The sequence below is a fragment of the Phoca vitulina genome, unplaced genomic scaffold (assembly GCF_004348235.1).
Source record: "Phoca vitulina isolate PV1807 unplaced genomic scaffold, GSC_HSeal_1.0 scaffold25, whole genome shotgun sequence".
Taxonomy (NCBI): Eukaryota; Metazoa; Chordata; class Mammalia; order Carnivora; family Phocidae; genus Phoca; species Phoca vitulina.
The window spans coordinates 34,709,951-34,728,496 of record NW_022589728.1 but is presented as its reverse complement, the minus strand read 5'-3'; the positions used below and the strand labels follow the sequence as shown (position 1 = coordinate 34,728,496).

The 18,546-nt window shown below is 35.9% G+C and overlaps 1 protein-coding gene and 1 non-coding gene across 2 annotated transcripts in view; one reads left to right on the top strand and one right to left on the bottom strand.

The window, feature by feature from the left end:
- The window catches only part of CNBD1 (cyclic nucleotide binding domain containing 1), a 400,860-nt gene that overhangs the window by 326,056 nt on the left and 56,258 nt on the right, over positions 1-18,546 (bottom strand). The window contains exon 4 of the mRNA XM_032421749.1: positions 14,434-14,592. Within this exon, the coding sequence (XP_032277640.1) occupies positions 14,434-14,592 (159 nt within the window). The remainder of the gene's footprint in view (positions 1-14,433; positions 14,593-18,546) is intronic.
- On the top strand, positions 15,168-15,304 carry LOC116643295. The gene has a single exon (XR_004301516.1). It is a non-coding gene; the product is annotated as a U4 spliceosomal RNA (small nuclear RNA).

Here is an 18,546-nt window from a genome sequence, read left to right as displayed (position 1 = left end):
CTTATTTAAACTAAGGAAAAATATATTTCCCATATTACAAATACACAAGAAAAGAAATACACTTGTTTTTCAGTGATTAATGATAAAGGCAATGGAGACTACAAAGGGAAAATGTAACCTGATTTTTTATTTGATTTTGTGAATTAATAAATCATTGATAGATTCTAAATTTGAATTGGTTTGAAGACGCAATCTTAACACTTCTGTAAATGAAAAAAAGATGAAAATTACATTATGTGATTCATTACTTAGAATGTTCACTGTATATACTCAACTTCTAAATATACCTAGGCTGTGGTAGAGATTGCACTTTTTTCTACAAAAGAATATTTATTTGCTACATAGAGGGCTAAAATCAGAATATACGTTGCTAAAATAAAAAGCATGCCATTTACAAACATAAAAACTAGGGTGGGTTACAGGGATTATTGTGTCTACACTGTGAAATGGAAACAGAGACGCACTTACTTACTAGGAATACTAAATCTATATTTTATAAATCAAATTTCCAATATAAGCCACTGGGCAATTTTAACTTTGAATTAGACACAACATTGTTCCAAATACACTGTCTAGATTATCTCATGTCTTATTTATGTTTTTAGGAAATAAAAGACTTTCTTGTTATTATTGTTTCCTCAAGAGGAAGCTCATCCACCCACACTGAAACATAAATGTCACTGACACATGAAGGTCAATTTGGAGATTGGCTTCCTGTAAATTAGATTAGTGGTAATGAATGTCTATTCATTCACTATAATATAGTGTTCCATTATGTGGATAGGCCACCATTTATATCCATTCTACTGCTACTGGACACTTAGAAGGTTTACAACATTTCAGTAAAAAAATGCCATTGCGAATAATCTTAGATATGCTTCTTGGTACCTACATGGGCAATAGTTGCTCTGTAGTCTATGCATAGGAGTAGATTATAATTATGTGAATGTTTAACTATATCAGGTAACACTAAATGTATTGCAAGGTGATTGTATTGATTTATACTCTCAAAATCAGTATATAAGAAGTCCACATCCTGGCCAAAATTTTGTATTGTCCCACTTCTAAATTTTTCAATCTGATGGGCATTTACTGGTATTTCATTATAATTTTAATTTATATTTCCCTAATGACTACTGAGATTGAGTACTGTTTCATATGTGTTTTGATCCCACTACTATTTTCTCTTCTATAAAACAGTCCAATTATACCTTTGAATGTTTAGAGTTATGAGACAAAACATTTCCTTTCCTCTTAATAATTATTTGGAGTACACTTTCCACTTTAAAAACAAAACAAAGAAAACAAAACAAAACAAAAACAGAATACTGAATCCTTATTTGTGCAATGTTTATTAATGCCCTACTGTGTTCTAAGTGGCCTATGGAGAAAAAAAAAAAAATCCATGGTATCAAGTACTACCAGAAATTAGCAGATTACTGCTTTTTTAAAAAAGTGAATGGGGCGTCTGGGTGGCTCAGTCGTTAAGCACCTGCCTTCGGCTCAGGTCATGATCCCAGGGTCCTGGGATCGAGGCTGCATCAGGCTCCTTGCTCAGCAGGAAGCCTGCTTCTCCCTCTCCCACTCCCCCTGCTTGTGTTCCCTCTCTCACTGTGTCTCTCTCAAATAAATAAATAAAATCTTTTTTAAAAAAAGTGAATAATTAAAGTTTCCTCAAAACTCCCACCATCTGCCTCAATTCTATCAGGAGAAGAGTTAATCCCTGTCTATTTAAACTCTATGGAATTTCACCTAGTATTATAAAACAAAGCGTCAACTCAGAAAGAAAAACATGTCAGGGCAGTGAAAACACATAAGACCTATTTTCACTCCACTACTAAGGAAATGAAGAAATGTGTACAGCGAGTATGGCATAAAACACACTCCAATCCCACCCCAGTCACTGCATCCCAGAGAGGCTATCAACTTGGACCAGACAGCTCACTCACTGTGAGGAAACGTAACTTCTGAATCACGGTAGCTTACAATCTTCTCCACAACATTTCAAGTCTAACATAGATTATATGAATTAACTCCTAATAATAAAACTGGGTTCACTTATTCTGTAAAAATTTCCTCAGTACCTACTGTATGCTAAGAACTATATGCTACACATGAGGAGACAAGTCCCCACCCTTTAGGGAGATTATAGTTTAATAACAAAAGTTTAACATTTGGCCATGCAAATAAACTATTCTGGTACTAAGACAAGAGTTTATATAGATGTCTGCCCATAGAGGCTCAAACAAATAATTGTAGACTTTTACCTGGTGTAAAAAGGCTTCACAGAATAAGTTGAAAAGTGAATGGGTTCAAAGTAGAGGGAAAAGCATTAGCATAAGCACATGAAACAGTAGCCCAGTCAGAAAACTACAGATGATCAGGCATAAATGGGGCTTATAGCACAATATAGAGTAGAAAGGGGCCAAAAAGTAAGATTCTGGTATAGTACTCTGGGGAGTTTGGAAATGTTATGTGTAATTACATAAAACAATGTATATATTGCATCAACAGGAAGGAGATTACATACTCAGAAGAGATCATTAAGAGGATTTTAATGAAGGGCTTATTTACAGAAATATAGACAGGGTTGAGGGAAGTCTACAAGGGAGTGAAGGACCAGTAGCTGGAACTGGGGACAGGTTCAGCAGGAAGTTACTACCATAGACCGACGGTACTTGGGAAAGGAGGGATCCTTGATATGCTGAAAGGGCTGTAGTTGTAGAAGGGGGGTACTACAGCATTTGGTAGAAGGACACAGCCAATCCTGTCTATTTGGGAAGAAGGACTCAAAGGAATAACAGTCCTCAGTCTGTTTCCATCCGTTGTTATCTTCTAGTGTCTCCTATTGTACTAAATACAACCAGAAAAGATGTCCAGGAAGAGTAGCTTAGAGTTTATAAAGATCATCTTGCTGGCACATAGAGCAGTGTGGAGAAGATGTGTGTGTGTGCATATGCATATGTGTGTATCTCACCTACTATGTGCAAAACATTATAATTTATGCACTTCATGAGCACTATCTCTTTAAGCTTCTTAAAAACCCTGGGAACTAGATATATTTACCACCTTTTTTAAAAATAAAGAAACTCAGGTTAGACAAATTATTTATGATCCCATATCTAGCAAGTTGCAAGCCAGGTTTCTAACTCAATACATTTTGACAAGAATGCTTCTACTCTAAAATATGTTTTCTCCCTTCAACCAAGAGCCAATATCACATGGTATAGTAAATCACTAGAGGCATACTATTAAAACAAAATACATGAAAAAGCTGTTCACTGTTCCCACAATTACTTATTTAATACTAGTGTAATATTATTTTTAATGCATTAAAATAATAAATGAAAATGAAATATATCTCTTTGAAAGCAGATAAATGATCATTATTCCTGGAGAGTATCGTGGGCTTAAAAATAATTAAAAGAAAGTCATTTTGAAATATACTGAAATTAATATGAGTTCACTAAGGCAGCCAGTCACAAATATATATAAATTTAATGAAATAACTTTCACATATACTTACAATACTTGGTTAGAAAATACAATCATTTGAAAGTTGCTAAGACAGTAGATCCTAAAACTTCCCAAAACAAAGAAAAAATCATTTTTTGTATCTATTTGAGATGACAGATATAAGCTAAACTTATTGTGGCAATCATTGCACAATACATGTAAGTCAAGTCATTATGCTATATATCTTAAACTTATACAGAGGCCATTCTTTAACATTTTAGCCATTCTAATAGGTATGTAGTGATATATCATGATTTTAATTTGCACTTCTCTAATGATCATGATGTTGATATTTTCATGTACTTACTTGTCATATATTCTTTGGTGGAATATTTGTGCAAATATTTTGCACATTTTAAGAATGGGAAAACAATTGCACAAATATTGAGGTTTCTTTATATTTTGTGGAAAGTCCTTTATTAGATACATGCTTTGGAAATATTTTCATTCTCTTAGCAGAGTGTTTCAAAAAGCAGAAATACTTAAATTGTGATAAACTCTAATTTACTAAGTTTTCTTTTATGAATCATGCTTTTGATGCTGTACCTAGGAAATGTTTGGCAAGATTTGGCAAGAATGTAGAGAAACTGGAACTCTCATAAACTGATGGTGAGAATGTCTAGTGGTGCAAGAATTTTGGAAAACAGTTTGGCAAATTCTTAAAAAGTTTAACATACACTAACCACGTGATCAAGATGCTCTACTTCTAGGTGTTTACTTAAGAGAAGTGAAGGCAAACACCTATACTAAGACTTGTACATGAATGTTTACGGCAGCTTTGTGTAATAGCCTAAAACAACCCAAATGTCCATAAATAGATGAATAGATAAACTGTGGTGTATTCATATAGCACATTACTATTTCAGGACAAAAAAAAAAAAAAAAAGAATGAACTACTGATAAACAAAACAACATGGATGAATCTCCAAATATCTGTGCTAAGTGAAAGAGCCAAACTAAAAAATAGTATGTACTCTATCATTCCATTTATAAAAAATTCTAGGAAACGTAAACTAATCTATAGTGACAGAAAGCAGTTAAGTGGTTGCTTGAGGACAGGGGGTGGGATATAAGGTTGGGGAAGAAAAAAGGAATATAAAGTGCACAAGGAAACTCTTGGGAATGATGGATATGTTCATTATCTTGATTGTAGTGATGGTTTCATAGATGTATACATGTGCCAAGACATATCAAATAGTATAATTTAAAATACGCATTCTATTTTATGTAAATTATGCTTCAATAAAACTGTTAATAAGATATGCTACGTATCTACATTTGACATTTGTCAAAATCTAGCATGACCTGCAAATATATATTGGGGAAGTATGTATGTTGGACAAAATCCTTTTTTGAAGTATTTATTCTCCATTCCATAAATGGTACTATGTCATTATATCTATAATACATATAAAGCTCTTTATATCAACAATACATAATTAAAGTACAATAGAAAAGATGGGTAAAGGCTATGATCAGATCGCTCACACCAACACAATAAATACAAATAGCCAATAAACAAATGAAGAAAAATTCAGCTCAAGAAGGAAGCGAAGAAACACAAATTAAAATAATTATGTGATATCTTTTGTCATTGTTCTATGAAATTGAATTTTTTTTTTAAAGCGAATGTTCACTGCTAGGGGCAATATCAATTAGTTCACTTTTTCCAAAAATAAATGTGGCTAAAAATATCAAGAATACTTAACATTATCTGTACTCTTTTACACACTAGTAATTCCATTTCAAGGAAATCATCATAAATAACCAGAAATTTAATACTTCCTCTTAGCTGAACAATCAGGTTCCATTGCTTTCAAATAAGAATTCTAAATGCAAAAAAATTAAAAACAAATAGGAACTAAGTCTAAAATTATTAAATTTGTAACATCAAAAAGCAAACAGTAGAGAAGTAATGTGTGAAAAATTTTAGGCACAATAATTATTACTAAACACATAGAAAATAAATGCTTCAAAGAAAAATTTTTGCCAATATAGTTTTCAGGTCAGGTTTGTTGACAGAATCTAATGCAGAAGAAAGAGCACTGAACCATATGCTGATGGAGTAACTTGCTGTACAGCAAACCAAATGTAGTGGCTCATTTTGAAACTAAACTCCATGCAGACTATGAGATAGGCGGTAGAGTCTCAAATCCACTGAGAACCATAAATGAATGTTGCAAACACATTACAGAATATTATCACACACTCTTTAGCCGAATCAAGGTATGTGCAAGCCACACGCTTATCATGTCAACCTTGAATAGGAAACCAATTAAACTGCTGTTTTGCAAGAATATGTGTTTAATGGATGAAACAGAAGGAGAGACAAATAAGGAATCATGTTTCAAGCTTTTAAAGACCACCAAATAGTTTATTACCTCTCTGCAATTAGACCCAAGATTTGACATTTAGACAACAGTGACCATGCAGACCTACACTCTACTAGAAACAACCAAATCTTTCCAAGAGTTTCTAGATATAGTACTACTTGGGCCTAGACTTGATTTCCTAAGTCTCTCCAAAACAGTTCTTTATGCCAGTAGATAACAAATCAAGAGTACAAAAGCATTCTTCCCGTACATATAATGCACAATTTTATACATAGAAAACTAAGACACCTTGCTTGATAGTTAGAACTTTCAAGATGACTTTGTGAATAAGTAATTACATTAGGAAGGCAAGTAATGTCCTTTGTAAGGCCATAAATAATATTTCTAACAAAAACTTGCATTTTTGTGATAATTTCAGAAAACAATTGTTACAAGAAATATTTTTTAAAGACATTATATTCCATTGTCTTATTATATCTATAATACAATGCCTAACAAAAAAACCCATTAGAGTCATTTCATTCTGATCTCTCAGTGCACGATCTCTGCTTTCTATTACATTTATAAATCTAATATAATAAGTACTTATACCAAATAATTAGTAAAATATTTCCATGAAAAAAAAAGATTCTAACTTGAAATGCAAAATGAAATAGTCACTCAAGATAAGAAGTCACAGCTTTAACATTCACATCTATGTTGAAATAATATACAACTTATTATAGACATAATGTTTGTGTCATCCCAAAATTCATATGCTAAAATTCTAAACCTCAATGTTACAGTGTTAGGAGGTAGGGCCTTTGGGAGATGATTAGGTAATGAGAGTGGAGCACTTATGAAATGGGATTAGTGTCTGTGATACTGTCATTTATAAGAAATATAAATTTGGTCATCTGAGTATATATCTAGTCTTCATCCATAGTTCCTGGCTCACAGCTCCCGAAACCCTTGGAATTTCCTTAGTGTTAAGATTGACAAAGGTGTCTCTGGTTATTAATGAGGTGACTTTTGGACCCAACCTGAGGATGAGAGCTGGTTAACAAAAGAACCAAGGTTGGTTTTAAAAGGTTGGAACTTTCAGTCCACACACCCCCTCCCCCAAACTCCCAACCCTTCCCACCTCCAGGGAGGGAGAGGGCCTGGAGATCAAATCAATCACCAATGGCCAATGATTTAACCAATCATGACTTTGTAATGAAACTCCCGCAAAACCAAAAAGGACAGGGTTTGGAGAGCTTCCAAGTTGGTGAACAAGAGATTTGGGAAGAATGGTGGCCCACCCTGAGAGGGCATAAAAGCTTCATGCCCCTTCCCATATATCTTGTCCTATGCACCTCTTTTATCTGGCTGTTCCTGTTATATCTTTTCATAAGTGATCAGGTAAGTAAAATATTTCTCTGAGTTCCGTGAGCCATTCTACCAAATTAATCAAACCCAAAAAAGGGAGTTATAGAAATCTGTGATTTCTAGCCAGTTGGTTAGAAGGACAGGTAACTGCTTGGGCTTTGTCACAAGCATCAGGGGATGGGGAGACACAGTCTTGTAGGAATGAATCCTTAATCTGTGGAATCTGATGCTCTGTCTGGAGAGTGTCAGAATTGAGCTGAATTCTTGAACACCTTGCTGGTTGGTGTGTGAACCCCCACAACTCCACGCATTGGAATTGAGTCTCAGAATACCTAATTTAGTGCCCTTAGAAAGAGACCCCAAAGAACTCTCACCCCTTCCTTCATGTGAGGACACAGCAAGAGAGCCATCTATGAACCAAGAAGAGGGTCCTCACCAGACACAGAATCTGCCTGGATCTTAGATTTTTCAGCCTCCAGAATTGTAAGAAATAAATTTCTGTTGTTTAAAGCCACCAGTCTATGGTATTTTTGTTAGAGCAACCCAAATGAACTAAGACATTTGCACAGTGAAAAAAAAATTTTTGCAAGAAACATTGTAATAGAAGATATTTGCTTATTTCCAAATAATAGAACAGCATAAAAAATATCATTTTTAAAATACTAGTTAATTTGTGACCAAATACTAGTTTCTGAAACTTCAGTATGAAAATATTACTGGCAACTTTGTAAACTAATGTAAATATAATAAATAATTAATAGGCATTATTTATTAATAAACTGTAAGAGAAATTTGCATCCTTTCTTGAAGAAATAAAAAAATGGGATACATTGTTATTCTAAGACATTAGGAATCCTTTTATACTCAAATATAGCAAGAACAGAGTAAAATCTTTTGTATGAAAACGTATCAAGAAATGTAAGATCCTTTGGCAAAGGGAAGATTGACTTGTACAGTGTGTACCATGTATGACAGACTAGGTAATATGCACCGGGCTTTACATTTTTAACTTCATTTAGGTTTCACAACAATGATCCTATGAGTTGGATCCTATGAGTTTTATTTTATTTTTTTAAGTTAATTTAATTTTAATTCCAGTATAGTTAACATAAGTGTTATATTAGTTTCAGGTGTACATTTAGTTCCAATCTTCTATCGTAAATGATCACTGTTTTCTGTCAAAAATTTAAATTACTTGTAATATTCACACCATTCTTTATTAACCTATGTTCCCTTTTAGCTTCAAATAAAGATTTTCTTCTCTAGAGGCAAGTCCCCCTCCCTAATCAGTCAGTTTTTATCCAAACCCTGTATTTTTAACAGAATTAACCCCACAAAGTATTTTTCTCTCATCAGCATACAGCCTTAAAATATAGTTTGAGATTACAATTCCTCATCTTATATGCCATTTCACTGGAAGACAACAGTGTAAGAACCATATTGCATTTGGATTTTAAGCAGCCTGAATCTAAAAAGCAAAAATCCTCATGTCCTTCCAGGGAGCAATTCCTCTGAGTCATTCCTGAGAAGAGCTTTGCATCACGGCTCCACTGAAACATAATGATCTTCTGATGCCTCATTCCCTCAAAGGAAATATCTTTAATTGGAGAAAGTAGGAGAAAACACAACTGGGCCAAGTTTTCTCAAAGGATCTTAAACTGTTTTTCACAGCTCATTTATAAGTTTGTTTCTTCTCCTACCCTTTCCACGACCCTCACAAATATACATGCATGTCACTTTTCTTTTCAGAAATTAGTCACTTATAAAGAAACCAATTATTTTTACCAAAGCAATCCATAATTGCATTTTAAAAGCTGGTCACTGTTATAGGCAGTGTAATCAAATACAAACAAGTGAGAGTGTTAGATCATTTGTCCAGCATACTGGCTGTTAGTGGTCAAGTTGAGCAAAGAATATGATATGCTTCCAGGACTATCAATTGAAAACTGCTCATGTCTTAAAAAAATAAATAAAATCAAGTTTTATATGTCAGACTGAACTCCCTAACACAGAATTCAGGCTACAGTCATCTCTCACCGAGACCAATTCCACATAGCCTCCTGAGGTCACCCTAAATCTCCTGCACCCACAGTCAGCTCTCCACACATGACCTATACTATTTAAATCATAACGTGTCACTCCCAATTTGCCAGTCACAGCAAGATTAAAAACCTACCATGGCCTACAGGACTCTAGGTGATGATCTGGTTCCTGGCTACCTCCAAAGCCTCATTTCCACCTTGTCCCCTCACTCATGCATTTTCATAGCACTGGCCTCCTTGCTAAATTTTTCTTTTTCAATTTACAAAACATGTTGCCATCCTGGGCTCTTGCATTGCCGTAATGCATTTCTCTAAGATACTTGATTGGCTAGCTCTCTGATTTCATGAAATTATCTGATCAATGTCACCTTTTAGAGAAGACTTTTCTGATCATTTTCATCATACCCTATCCCCTCATTCTGCATAGAGTTTTTCCTTCCTAGCATTTATCACTAACTGATGTAATACATATGTGTTTATTTTTTTATTTTTTTAAAGATTTTATTTATTTATTTGAGAGAAAGAGAGAGAGTTAGTGAGAGCAGGAACACAAGCAGGGGGAGTGGGAAAGGGAGAAGCAGGCTTCCTGCTGAGCAGGGAGCCCGATGTGGGGCTCGATCCCAGGACCCTGGGATCATGACCTAGCCGAAGGCAGATGCTTAATGACTAAGCCACCCAGGCACCCCAATACCTATGTATTTATTATCTCTCTCTCTTACACTAGAATATAAGCTCCCATGAGGGCAAAGATATTGTGTGTCCACCACTAAAGTCCCAATACCAAGAACATTGCCAGAAACATATACAGGAGTTCAAAAGTATATGTTGAATTTATTAATTAATGGATGCAAAATATTAAGTCAGTAAAATTATAAATTAAAATTCTAAGTCATGTTTTAATTCATAAGCTTTGATGTTGTTTATTCATGATCCATTTCCCCTTCCTTCTAAAATACTTTCTCTTTTGAAATGCTATCCCTTACCAATTGAATGTAAACTCAGTAAAACTATCAATAAAAGTGTATTGCCCCTCAGCATTTATCCAAGGGGTGGGTACAAAAACAAACTACAACAATCTGACTCCTTATCCCTGAAACTAAAGTGTGAGCCTAAAAACTCCCAATCAAAAATACTTATAGGGGCGCCTGGGTGGCTCAGTCGTTAAGCGTCTGCCTTCGGCTCAGGTCATGATTCCAGGGTCCTGGGATCGAGCCCCCCATCGGGCTCCCTGCTCAGCGGGAAGCCTGCTTCTCCCTCTCCCACTCCCCCTGCTTGTGTTCCCTCTCTCGCTGTCTCTCTCTGTCAAATAAATAAATAAAATCTTTAAAAAAAAAAAAAAAATACTTATAGCCAATGGAGTCCAGTGTTGTATATTTTTTAAAAGATTTTATTTATTTATTTGTGAGAGAGAGAAAGCACAAGTGCACGCAAGCTGGGGGAGGGGCAGAGGGAAAGGAACAAGCAAGACTCCCCACTGAGCAGGGAGCCCAACGCAGGGCTCGATCCCAGGACTCGGGGATCATGACCTGAACCGAAGGCAGACACTTAACTGAGCCACCCAGGTGCCCCGAGTCCAGTGTTGTATCTTGAGGGGACATCCAGAGGTGCTCTAGTTCATATCATCTCCAGTATCTAGTAGTTCTTGTATTTGGGGAGCTATCCAATATTCTTCCATTGGTTTCCTTTCTTTCCCCTACCCTGTTTGTTTGTTTGTTTGTTTGTTTTAATTAACCAGAATCAGTTTCTGTTGGTTACAATCCAAAACAAAAAATTTAACAGAAAGTTTCCCAACTCTTTTTTCTATCTCTCATCTTTCCCTCTCAGTTTGTTCTCCACACATACTTCCCAATTACACAGCATCCTTTAGTTATCAAACCCCACCTCTCTGAAGACATCTCCCAGAAATGCCATTTCTAATGTTTAATGTTTCAAAATCATTTATCATTCCTCCCACCTAGTACTGTTTACTCAAAGCTGCTGAATTAAAATAGAAGTTAAGTAATCAATATGATTAAGCCAAATCTCACCAAGTTATCAATAAGCAATAGCTTCTTCTTTTTTTGAGAGAGAGAGAGAGAGTGTGTGAGCATGAGTGTGTGTGGGGGGGCTATTGGAGAGCGGCAGAGAGAGAGAGGGGGAGAGAGAGAATCCTCAAGCAGGCTCCACACTCAGAGCGCAGAGCCCAATGCGAGGCTTGATCGCATGCCCCCAAGATCATGACCCCAGCCAAAATCAACAGTCAGATGCTCAACCAACAGAGCCACCCAGGTACCTCTAAGCAACAGCTTTTTAATCTTGCCATGCATATTTGCATTTCTTTAAAAAGAGGCTACTGTTACTCAAAATTTATTTGTTAAAATTTCAGGCAGGATAACAAAGTGAAGAATTTTAGAAAGCATAAGGTAGACTTTTGGAGACTTTTAGGGAAAATGTGTTAAATCACATCACTAAGGCAGCGCATCAATCTGATCACAGTTCAATTAGAGATAAAGAGGGCTACAGGGGTGACAACTTATTCATCAATAAACAGATTTTAGTTGAACTACTTTGTCTGAGTACATAAAGCATACAGCCCCACTGCAAATGTGATTGAGTCACAGAGACTTACAATGTTACTAAATATGGCTAACATACCCTAAGGGCACTCCACGCATCCCCTCTACCAGAGTTTTTGGGGATGGGGGCAAAACCAACATTCATTTCTAACCAGTATAATATGACAAAGGTGATAGGATATACACGTCCTTGATTAGGTTATATAAAACTTCATCTTAGCAGAATAGGAGAGAGAGAATCTTCTTTGCTAGCTTTGAATATTTAAGCTTCCATGTTGTGGGAAGGTCTGAGAGATGGTGATTCTGCAAGGATCTGCAGGCCTTTAGGAGCTGAAATGGGCCCTACCTGAGAGTCAGGAAGAAAGTAGGGACCTCAGCCCTACAACTACAAGGAGCTAAATTCTGCCAACATTTACGAGCTTGGAAGAGGACCTCATGCCCCAGAAAGGAATGTAGCTCCACGAACACCTTGATTGAAACCTTGTGAGACATGAGCAGAGGACCCAACTATCCCTTGCCCAGAGAGATGATAAATGGATGTTGTTTTAAGCCACCACGTTTATGATAATTTGTTACACAGTAATGGAAAACGAATACAATAGTGTACCAAGGAGACAAGAAGATAAAAGCCATGTCTGTAGAAGAACAAATACAGATTGTGGACTTAGCACATTCACTGCTCTTTTACTGACTAGCTTATCATATCCACTTCAGAGCATTGATATGAGGATGAATCAGAATTTTTATGTATAGAAATTAAAGCCTTGTGTGAATATTAAACATAAAAATGAGTTCCCTTCTCATATACTCTGCCCTTGTAACTCAGTGAGTGACACAGCCCCACCCATGGGCAGCTGTCAAGACCTGCTACCTTCATTTTGAAGTCATACTTGTCCAATTCTGAGCCACTGGAAGTGGGAGCTTGGCGAACTTCAGGATCTCTTCCACCTACCCACCCATTCTCTCACACGTGAGTGAGGGAGTGGGTTCTGGAAATTGCCGCTCTCCCAACATCTATCGTCTAGGGTATTTGGAGACTGGTTGTTAAATGGACTCCATGGAGGTCCACATAAGGATGCAGCAGTAGATTCTTTGTCTATTCTACCCTGTGTTTGGAGAGCCTTCTACCATGGCTCCTGCTTCAGTCTATTGCTAACACGGTACTGGGTTTTTATCCATTTGTAGTTTCCATCCTAATTTCAACCTACATTTACTTCTTAGTATTTTAACACCTTGCCAGAGAACCATAGCTACTTGAGCTCCTCCTGCATCTTAGATTAAGAACCTTTGTTATCTGGGAAGTGCCACTTTGTTATTTTTCAGAAAGACAAAGATTACCCCCATTGAAAACCCTGCAGCCCAGCACAATCTGAAACCAGCAGTGAGTAATTCACAGGTTTCCAGACCTTAAAAAATTTAATCCAACACAATTTTTGTCAACATTATGGTTTAATGGAATGAAAGTGGCTATAGCTCCAATAACTTTTGGTGCTTTAGTGATTTTCTACCAAAGTATATTTTTAACATAATCACTGAATACATTCTCGTTGAATTTTCTATTTCTGCAGCTTACCAGTTTAATTATACCCCTATATGGCAGGTGGTTATAATTTCCTTCTCTACAATTCCCTCACACCTACTTTCTTATAAAGGGACTAGTATTTGCTGTGTTTATTTCATTGATGTTGTTGTAAGTAAAAGTATCAGAAATCTGACTATTCCCAAATTTCCTGGAAGCTCTCACCATATTTTCTCAAATTTGCAATGATAATTTTTTTTTTCAAGTAGGCTCCACGCTGGGCATGAACTCAGGACCATGAGATCAAAACCTGAGCTGAGATCAAGAGTCAGCCGCTTAACCATCTGAGCCACCCAGGCGCCTCTGCAATGACAATTTTGAAGAAGAGTGTTATAGAATAGACTTCTCCAAACATAAATGCCAGATTTTTATTTTCTCATTCCATGCTACTGGTCTTTATTTTGGGCACAATTCTAGTCTTGACACTTTCTCTTCATTTTGTGTATGTGTGTGTGTGTGTGTGTTGTCAATCCTTATTCTATTATCATAGTTTCCCAAGGTCTCATTTCAACTTTAATTTTACTCACAAATCCAATATCATCTCTGGAAACCAGCCTCCACCTAAATTTAAGCCCTCCTTTCTCCTTCTTCTCCTTCTCCTTCAGGCAGTTGTGTCCCAATCATAGTACAATGTCTTCCAAGAAGTTAAAAAGAATATGAGGTAAGTTCATTTTAAAGCCTCTGTGATGGGGAAGACAGTTTAAATGCTGTGAAGCGCTGACAAGTAACCATAAGCTGATGAAATCTTAAACATAATTTTGATTTAACACAATCAGAAAATAACATCTATTTTGCTTGCAACTTAAAATTAAAATGTGCCACAGTTGGATATATTATCAATATATCCATGATATGTATGCCATGAAGATGGAATTGATGAAGACTGCATTCATCTAGAAACAGTCTTCAGTATTTCTACCTCTCCCGAATCAATCACTAATGGTAGAATACAATTAAAGCACACTTACCTGAAAGCAACTAACTTAAAAAAAAAAAAAAAGTGGAGATATTCAAAAGTATTATTCAACTACAAGAAGTAATATATTAAAAATACTTACAATTTCTTTAAAATATCCAGGAATTCTACCAACTTCTCTTCTAATTTTTTGGGCTCATATAAAGTAAGGCCACCACGTGCTTTTTTAACATGGATAGCTATATTGTGAGAATCATCAGGTTGTTGGGGTTCATATTCTACTGTGTCTTCAATAGATTTTCTGAACAAAGGAACATAACAGATTATGGTGTTGCATATTGTACAAAAATGACTGACATGAACTCTTCACTGTCAAGAGTAGAAAGGCACTGTTGTAAGATAATTTGGCATTTTAATAGTGTATGCCTTTTCAATGACTTAGTTTTTTTTTTCCAATCATTAGTAGTACAGTTAAATACATCATCCTGTTAAGCCTAAACACTGACATATATAAAATATTTTCTACATACAGGACTTGATTATACATATTATAACTGTCTTAAGTGATTGAAACATCTTTTGTAACTAGGTGTACATAATTTAAGGAAATATTTGAAGTCAATGGTTAATATCCTTCTCTTTATAGCCATATACTTGTTTTTTGTTGTAAACTTCATACCAACGATAAAAGTGCTTTTTAAAAACTTTTATTCCCAACTGGTAAATTATGAACATCTTGAAAGCAGCCATTGTTCTTTATTGCTGTGCTACAGTATGTTATACACCCAAGTCCCCAGGAGATGTATGACTGAATGACCATTCTCCATTCATTTTTCTAGCCCCACGCATTCCTAGTAAGAGGTCACTAAAAATCTCAGCTTTGCGCAGTGGCAGTATCGTAGCCAATGAGGTTTATCCAAGGCGCGATTATTGCTAAAAGAAATCACTAAAAATCTAAGAGCAAAAACTAACAATTTCTGTATATCCTTAAGAAAAAAAAACAATGTGGAGGAGATGATAAAAGCCCAAATGATCATAGATTACTGACTTGTAATTATATACATGAGAATATAAAAATTATACTTAAATATAAGGTAAACATGTGGAGTAATAATAATAGTAAATAATCACATTAACATCTAACATATACTTGAGCTTTTGTGCTAGTTGTTTTGCTAAACATTATATACACATATCTCATTAACTATGTGAAATAAGCAATATTATCCTCCATTGATAAGGAAATTTCAGGTTAAAGAGTTTATATAATTTGTCTTACCACTCATAGCTAGTAGAGCTAGAGTTTCTGTAATCTCTCTGAAGTTTGCAGATGTTAAAGCTGAGTAGTAAAGCTTACTTATTTGATGTATACAGAAAGGAGATAGCCTAGCATAACTTACAAAGATAAAATTAAAAGCCAAAATCCATTTCCCCTTCCATCACTTTCATGGAACCATTCCTTCCAGACCTAGAACCCCACTTAAAACTCTATCTCTAGTTACTCCCGTAAATAGTAAGCACAGTAAAACTCAGCAATGATAAGAATTCAGGTATAAAGCAATTGGCTTTCCTCCACCAAACCTGGATGCTAAAATGCAAATGGAAGGAAGTTTTTATAATCTGGAGAAGAGAGGGCCATGGACTGGAGGGAAAGTGGGAGGTAGATATGGCAGACTTTGTGGCAAGAATGTGGAAAGTGAGTCTTCATTGGACCTAGTATTCTTCTGGTCCAAGTTCATCATATTTGCCCAAGGCAGGTGACTCCTGGATTTCCTACTTTGTGTTGGAAATCTCAAGGCAGCCAAAGGATTCAGAATAGTCCCAAGTGACATTTAAGCTTCTTGAAATTAACCAGGAGATACTAAGCCACCAAAAGCAACAGGAAAAACTAGGTGGCCATACATATTAATTGATTAATTGATTAAATTGTGCCCTATGCTCCTCAGGAAATGGTAGAAAATTATCCTCATCATTATATAGTAAAACTAGCAATAATGCAATACATATAGTCTAAAAACTTCAGTCATACAAAATTCAAGAATCATTTTATGAGAAGTTAATAAGTTGTACAAGCAGACAAGGCAAGCGGGAGTATAGAAGGTCATGGATATGATTCAGATCTTTTCTGGAGAGCTATGTTGGGGATCTCAGACTTCTCCATCTCTCTATATTTCACAATAAACTGTACCTTTAAATTTTTTAAGTGAAGTTTGATATGGGGTAAAATCTCTGATTCTTGTGAGTCTAACTTGAAAACTGAATCCTTAGTGTTATTCTCAGGCTTCTAAAGATATTTTTCATAAAGTCCTAGTCACTCTATGCTAAGATTGTGCCAAGATGGGGCACCTGGGTGGCTCAGTCATTAAGCGTCTGCCTTCGACTCAGGTCATGATCCCAGGGTCCTGGGATCAAGACCCGCATCAGGCTCCCTGCTCAGCGGGGAGCCTGCTTCTCCCTCTCCCACTTCCCCTGCTTGTGTTCCTTCTCTCACTGTGCCTCTCTCTGTCAAATAAATAAATAAAATCTTAAAAAAAAAAAAAGAATATAACTAATAAGTAAGAATCTTTCCACAAAGAGACTCCTGGCCAAAATGGCCTTAATGATGAATTCGAATTCTTAATAAATAAAAGCAAACACTTTCAGAAAATACAAAAGACAGTTATACTTTCCAGCTAGTTTTAGGAAGCCAGCATAGCCTTAATATCAACCTCTGTCAAGGATATTACAAGAAAAGAAAATTACAAGCCAATATCACTGAATATAGATGCAAAAATTCTAAGCAAAATATTAATAAACTGAATCCAGTAATTTTAAGAGATAGTAAAGCATAGCCTAGCTGGGACTATACCAGGAATACTATTTCAGGTATGTTATTCAACACATTAATGGAATAAGAAAAATCATGATCATCTAAACATTTCATATGATACAATATTTATGTGTAATACAAAATCCTACAAAACTAGAAATAATGAACTCTCTTAATATGACAAAAGTATTTTAAAAATACAACAAATATTGGGGCCCCTGGGTGGCTCAATCATTAAGCGTCTGCCTTTGACTCAGGTCATGATCCCAGGGTCCTGGGATCAAGCCCCATATCAGGCTCCCTGCTCGGCGGAGAGCCTGCTTCTCCCTCTCCCACTCCCCCCTGCTTGTGTTCCTGCTTTCACTATCTCTGTCTCTGTCAAATAAATAAATAAAATCTTAAAAAAAAAATACAACAAATATTAAACTGCAATTTAAAAAGCTTTGCCTCTGGAATTGGAAATAAGTCATGTATACTGCTCTAACCTATTCAACACTGTAATGGAGGTCTTAGGCATTAAAATACAAGCAAAAAGTGTAAGAATCAGGAAGTATCAGTAAAGTTGTTATTTTTTTGGATGACATTATAATTATTAATGACATTATGACATTATTACTATTCTAGTGTCTACAGATACTAGATTTCATAAGAGAATTTAGCGAGGTTGCTGGGTAAAAGTTCAATAGACAAACATCAATTGTATTTCTGCCTTTATGTTCCTTACTACCTCTTTTTTTTCTTAATGTCACTCCATTTTATTGCAATAAACTCCATTTTATTGCAATATTTCAGCAGGAATACATGATACCATCAGTCATCAGTGAGTATGGCTTCAAAAGTCTCCCCCATTTCCTCATAGGACATATATTTGGGTTATAATGATGGTTACACACCTACTTAAGATAAGGTCTTATCAAGTTATGGAAAGCCCTAACATGACCAGGACTTCACTCATGCAACTTCTGATGCAACAGATAATATTGGCCATCACTGGACAGGGCCAGCCAGGTATCTCCTGGGTAACAAGGTTTCAGGACAGTCTGGCTTAGCCAATATGTTCCCTACTATCCAATGCAGGAAGGCACTAATGGTATAATCAGTCTCTAAATGTGTTATTGAAAGTTATTAAAAGTGATACAAAGAATTTATACCTGTTGTGAAAAACAATCATAGGGTGCCTATTTTGCTTATAGGAAAAGACAATGGGGTGCCTGGGTGGCTCAGTTGCTTAAGCAACTGCCTTCGGCTCAGGTCATGATCCCGGGGTCCTGGGATCAAGTCCCACATCGGGCTTCCCTTGCTCTGCAAGGAGCCCTCTCCCTCTGCCTGCCACTCTCCCTGCTTGTGCTTGCTGTCTGTCAAATAAATAAATAAAATCTTTAAAAAAGGAAAAGACAATGTCTCTCACAGAGAGATTTAAACTGAGACATTCAAGATGAGAAGAGT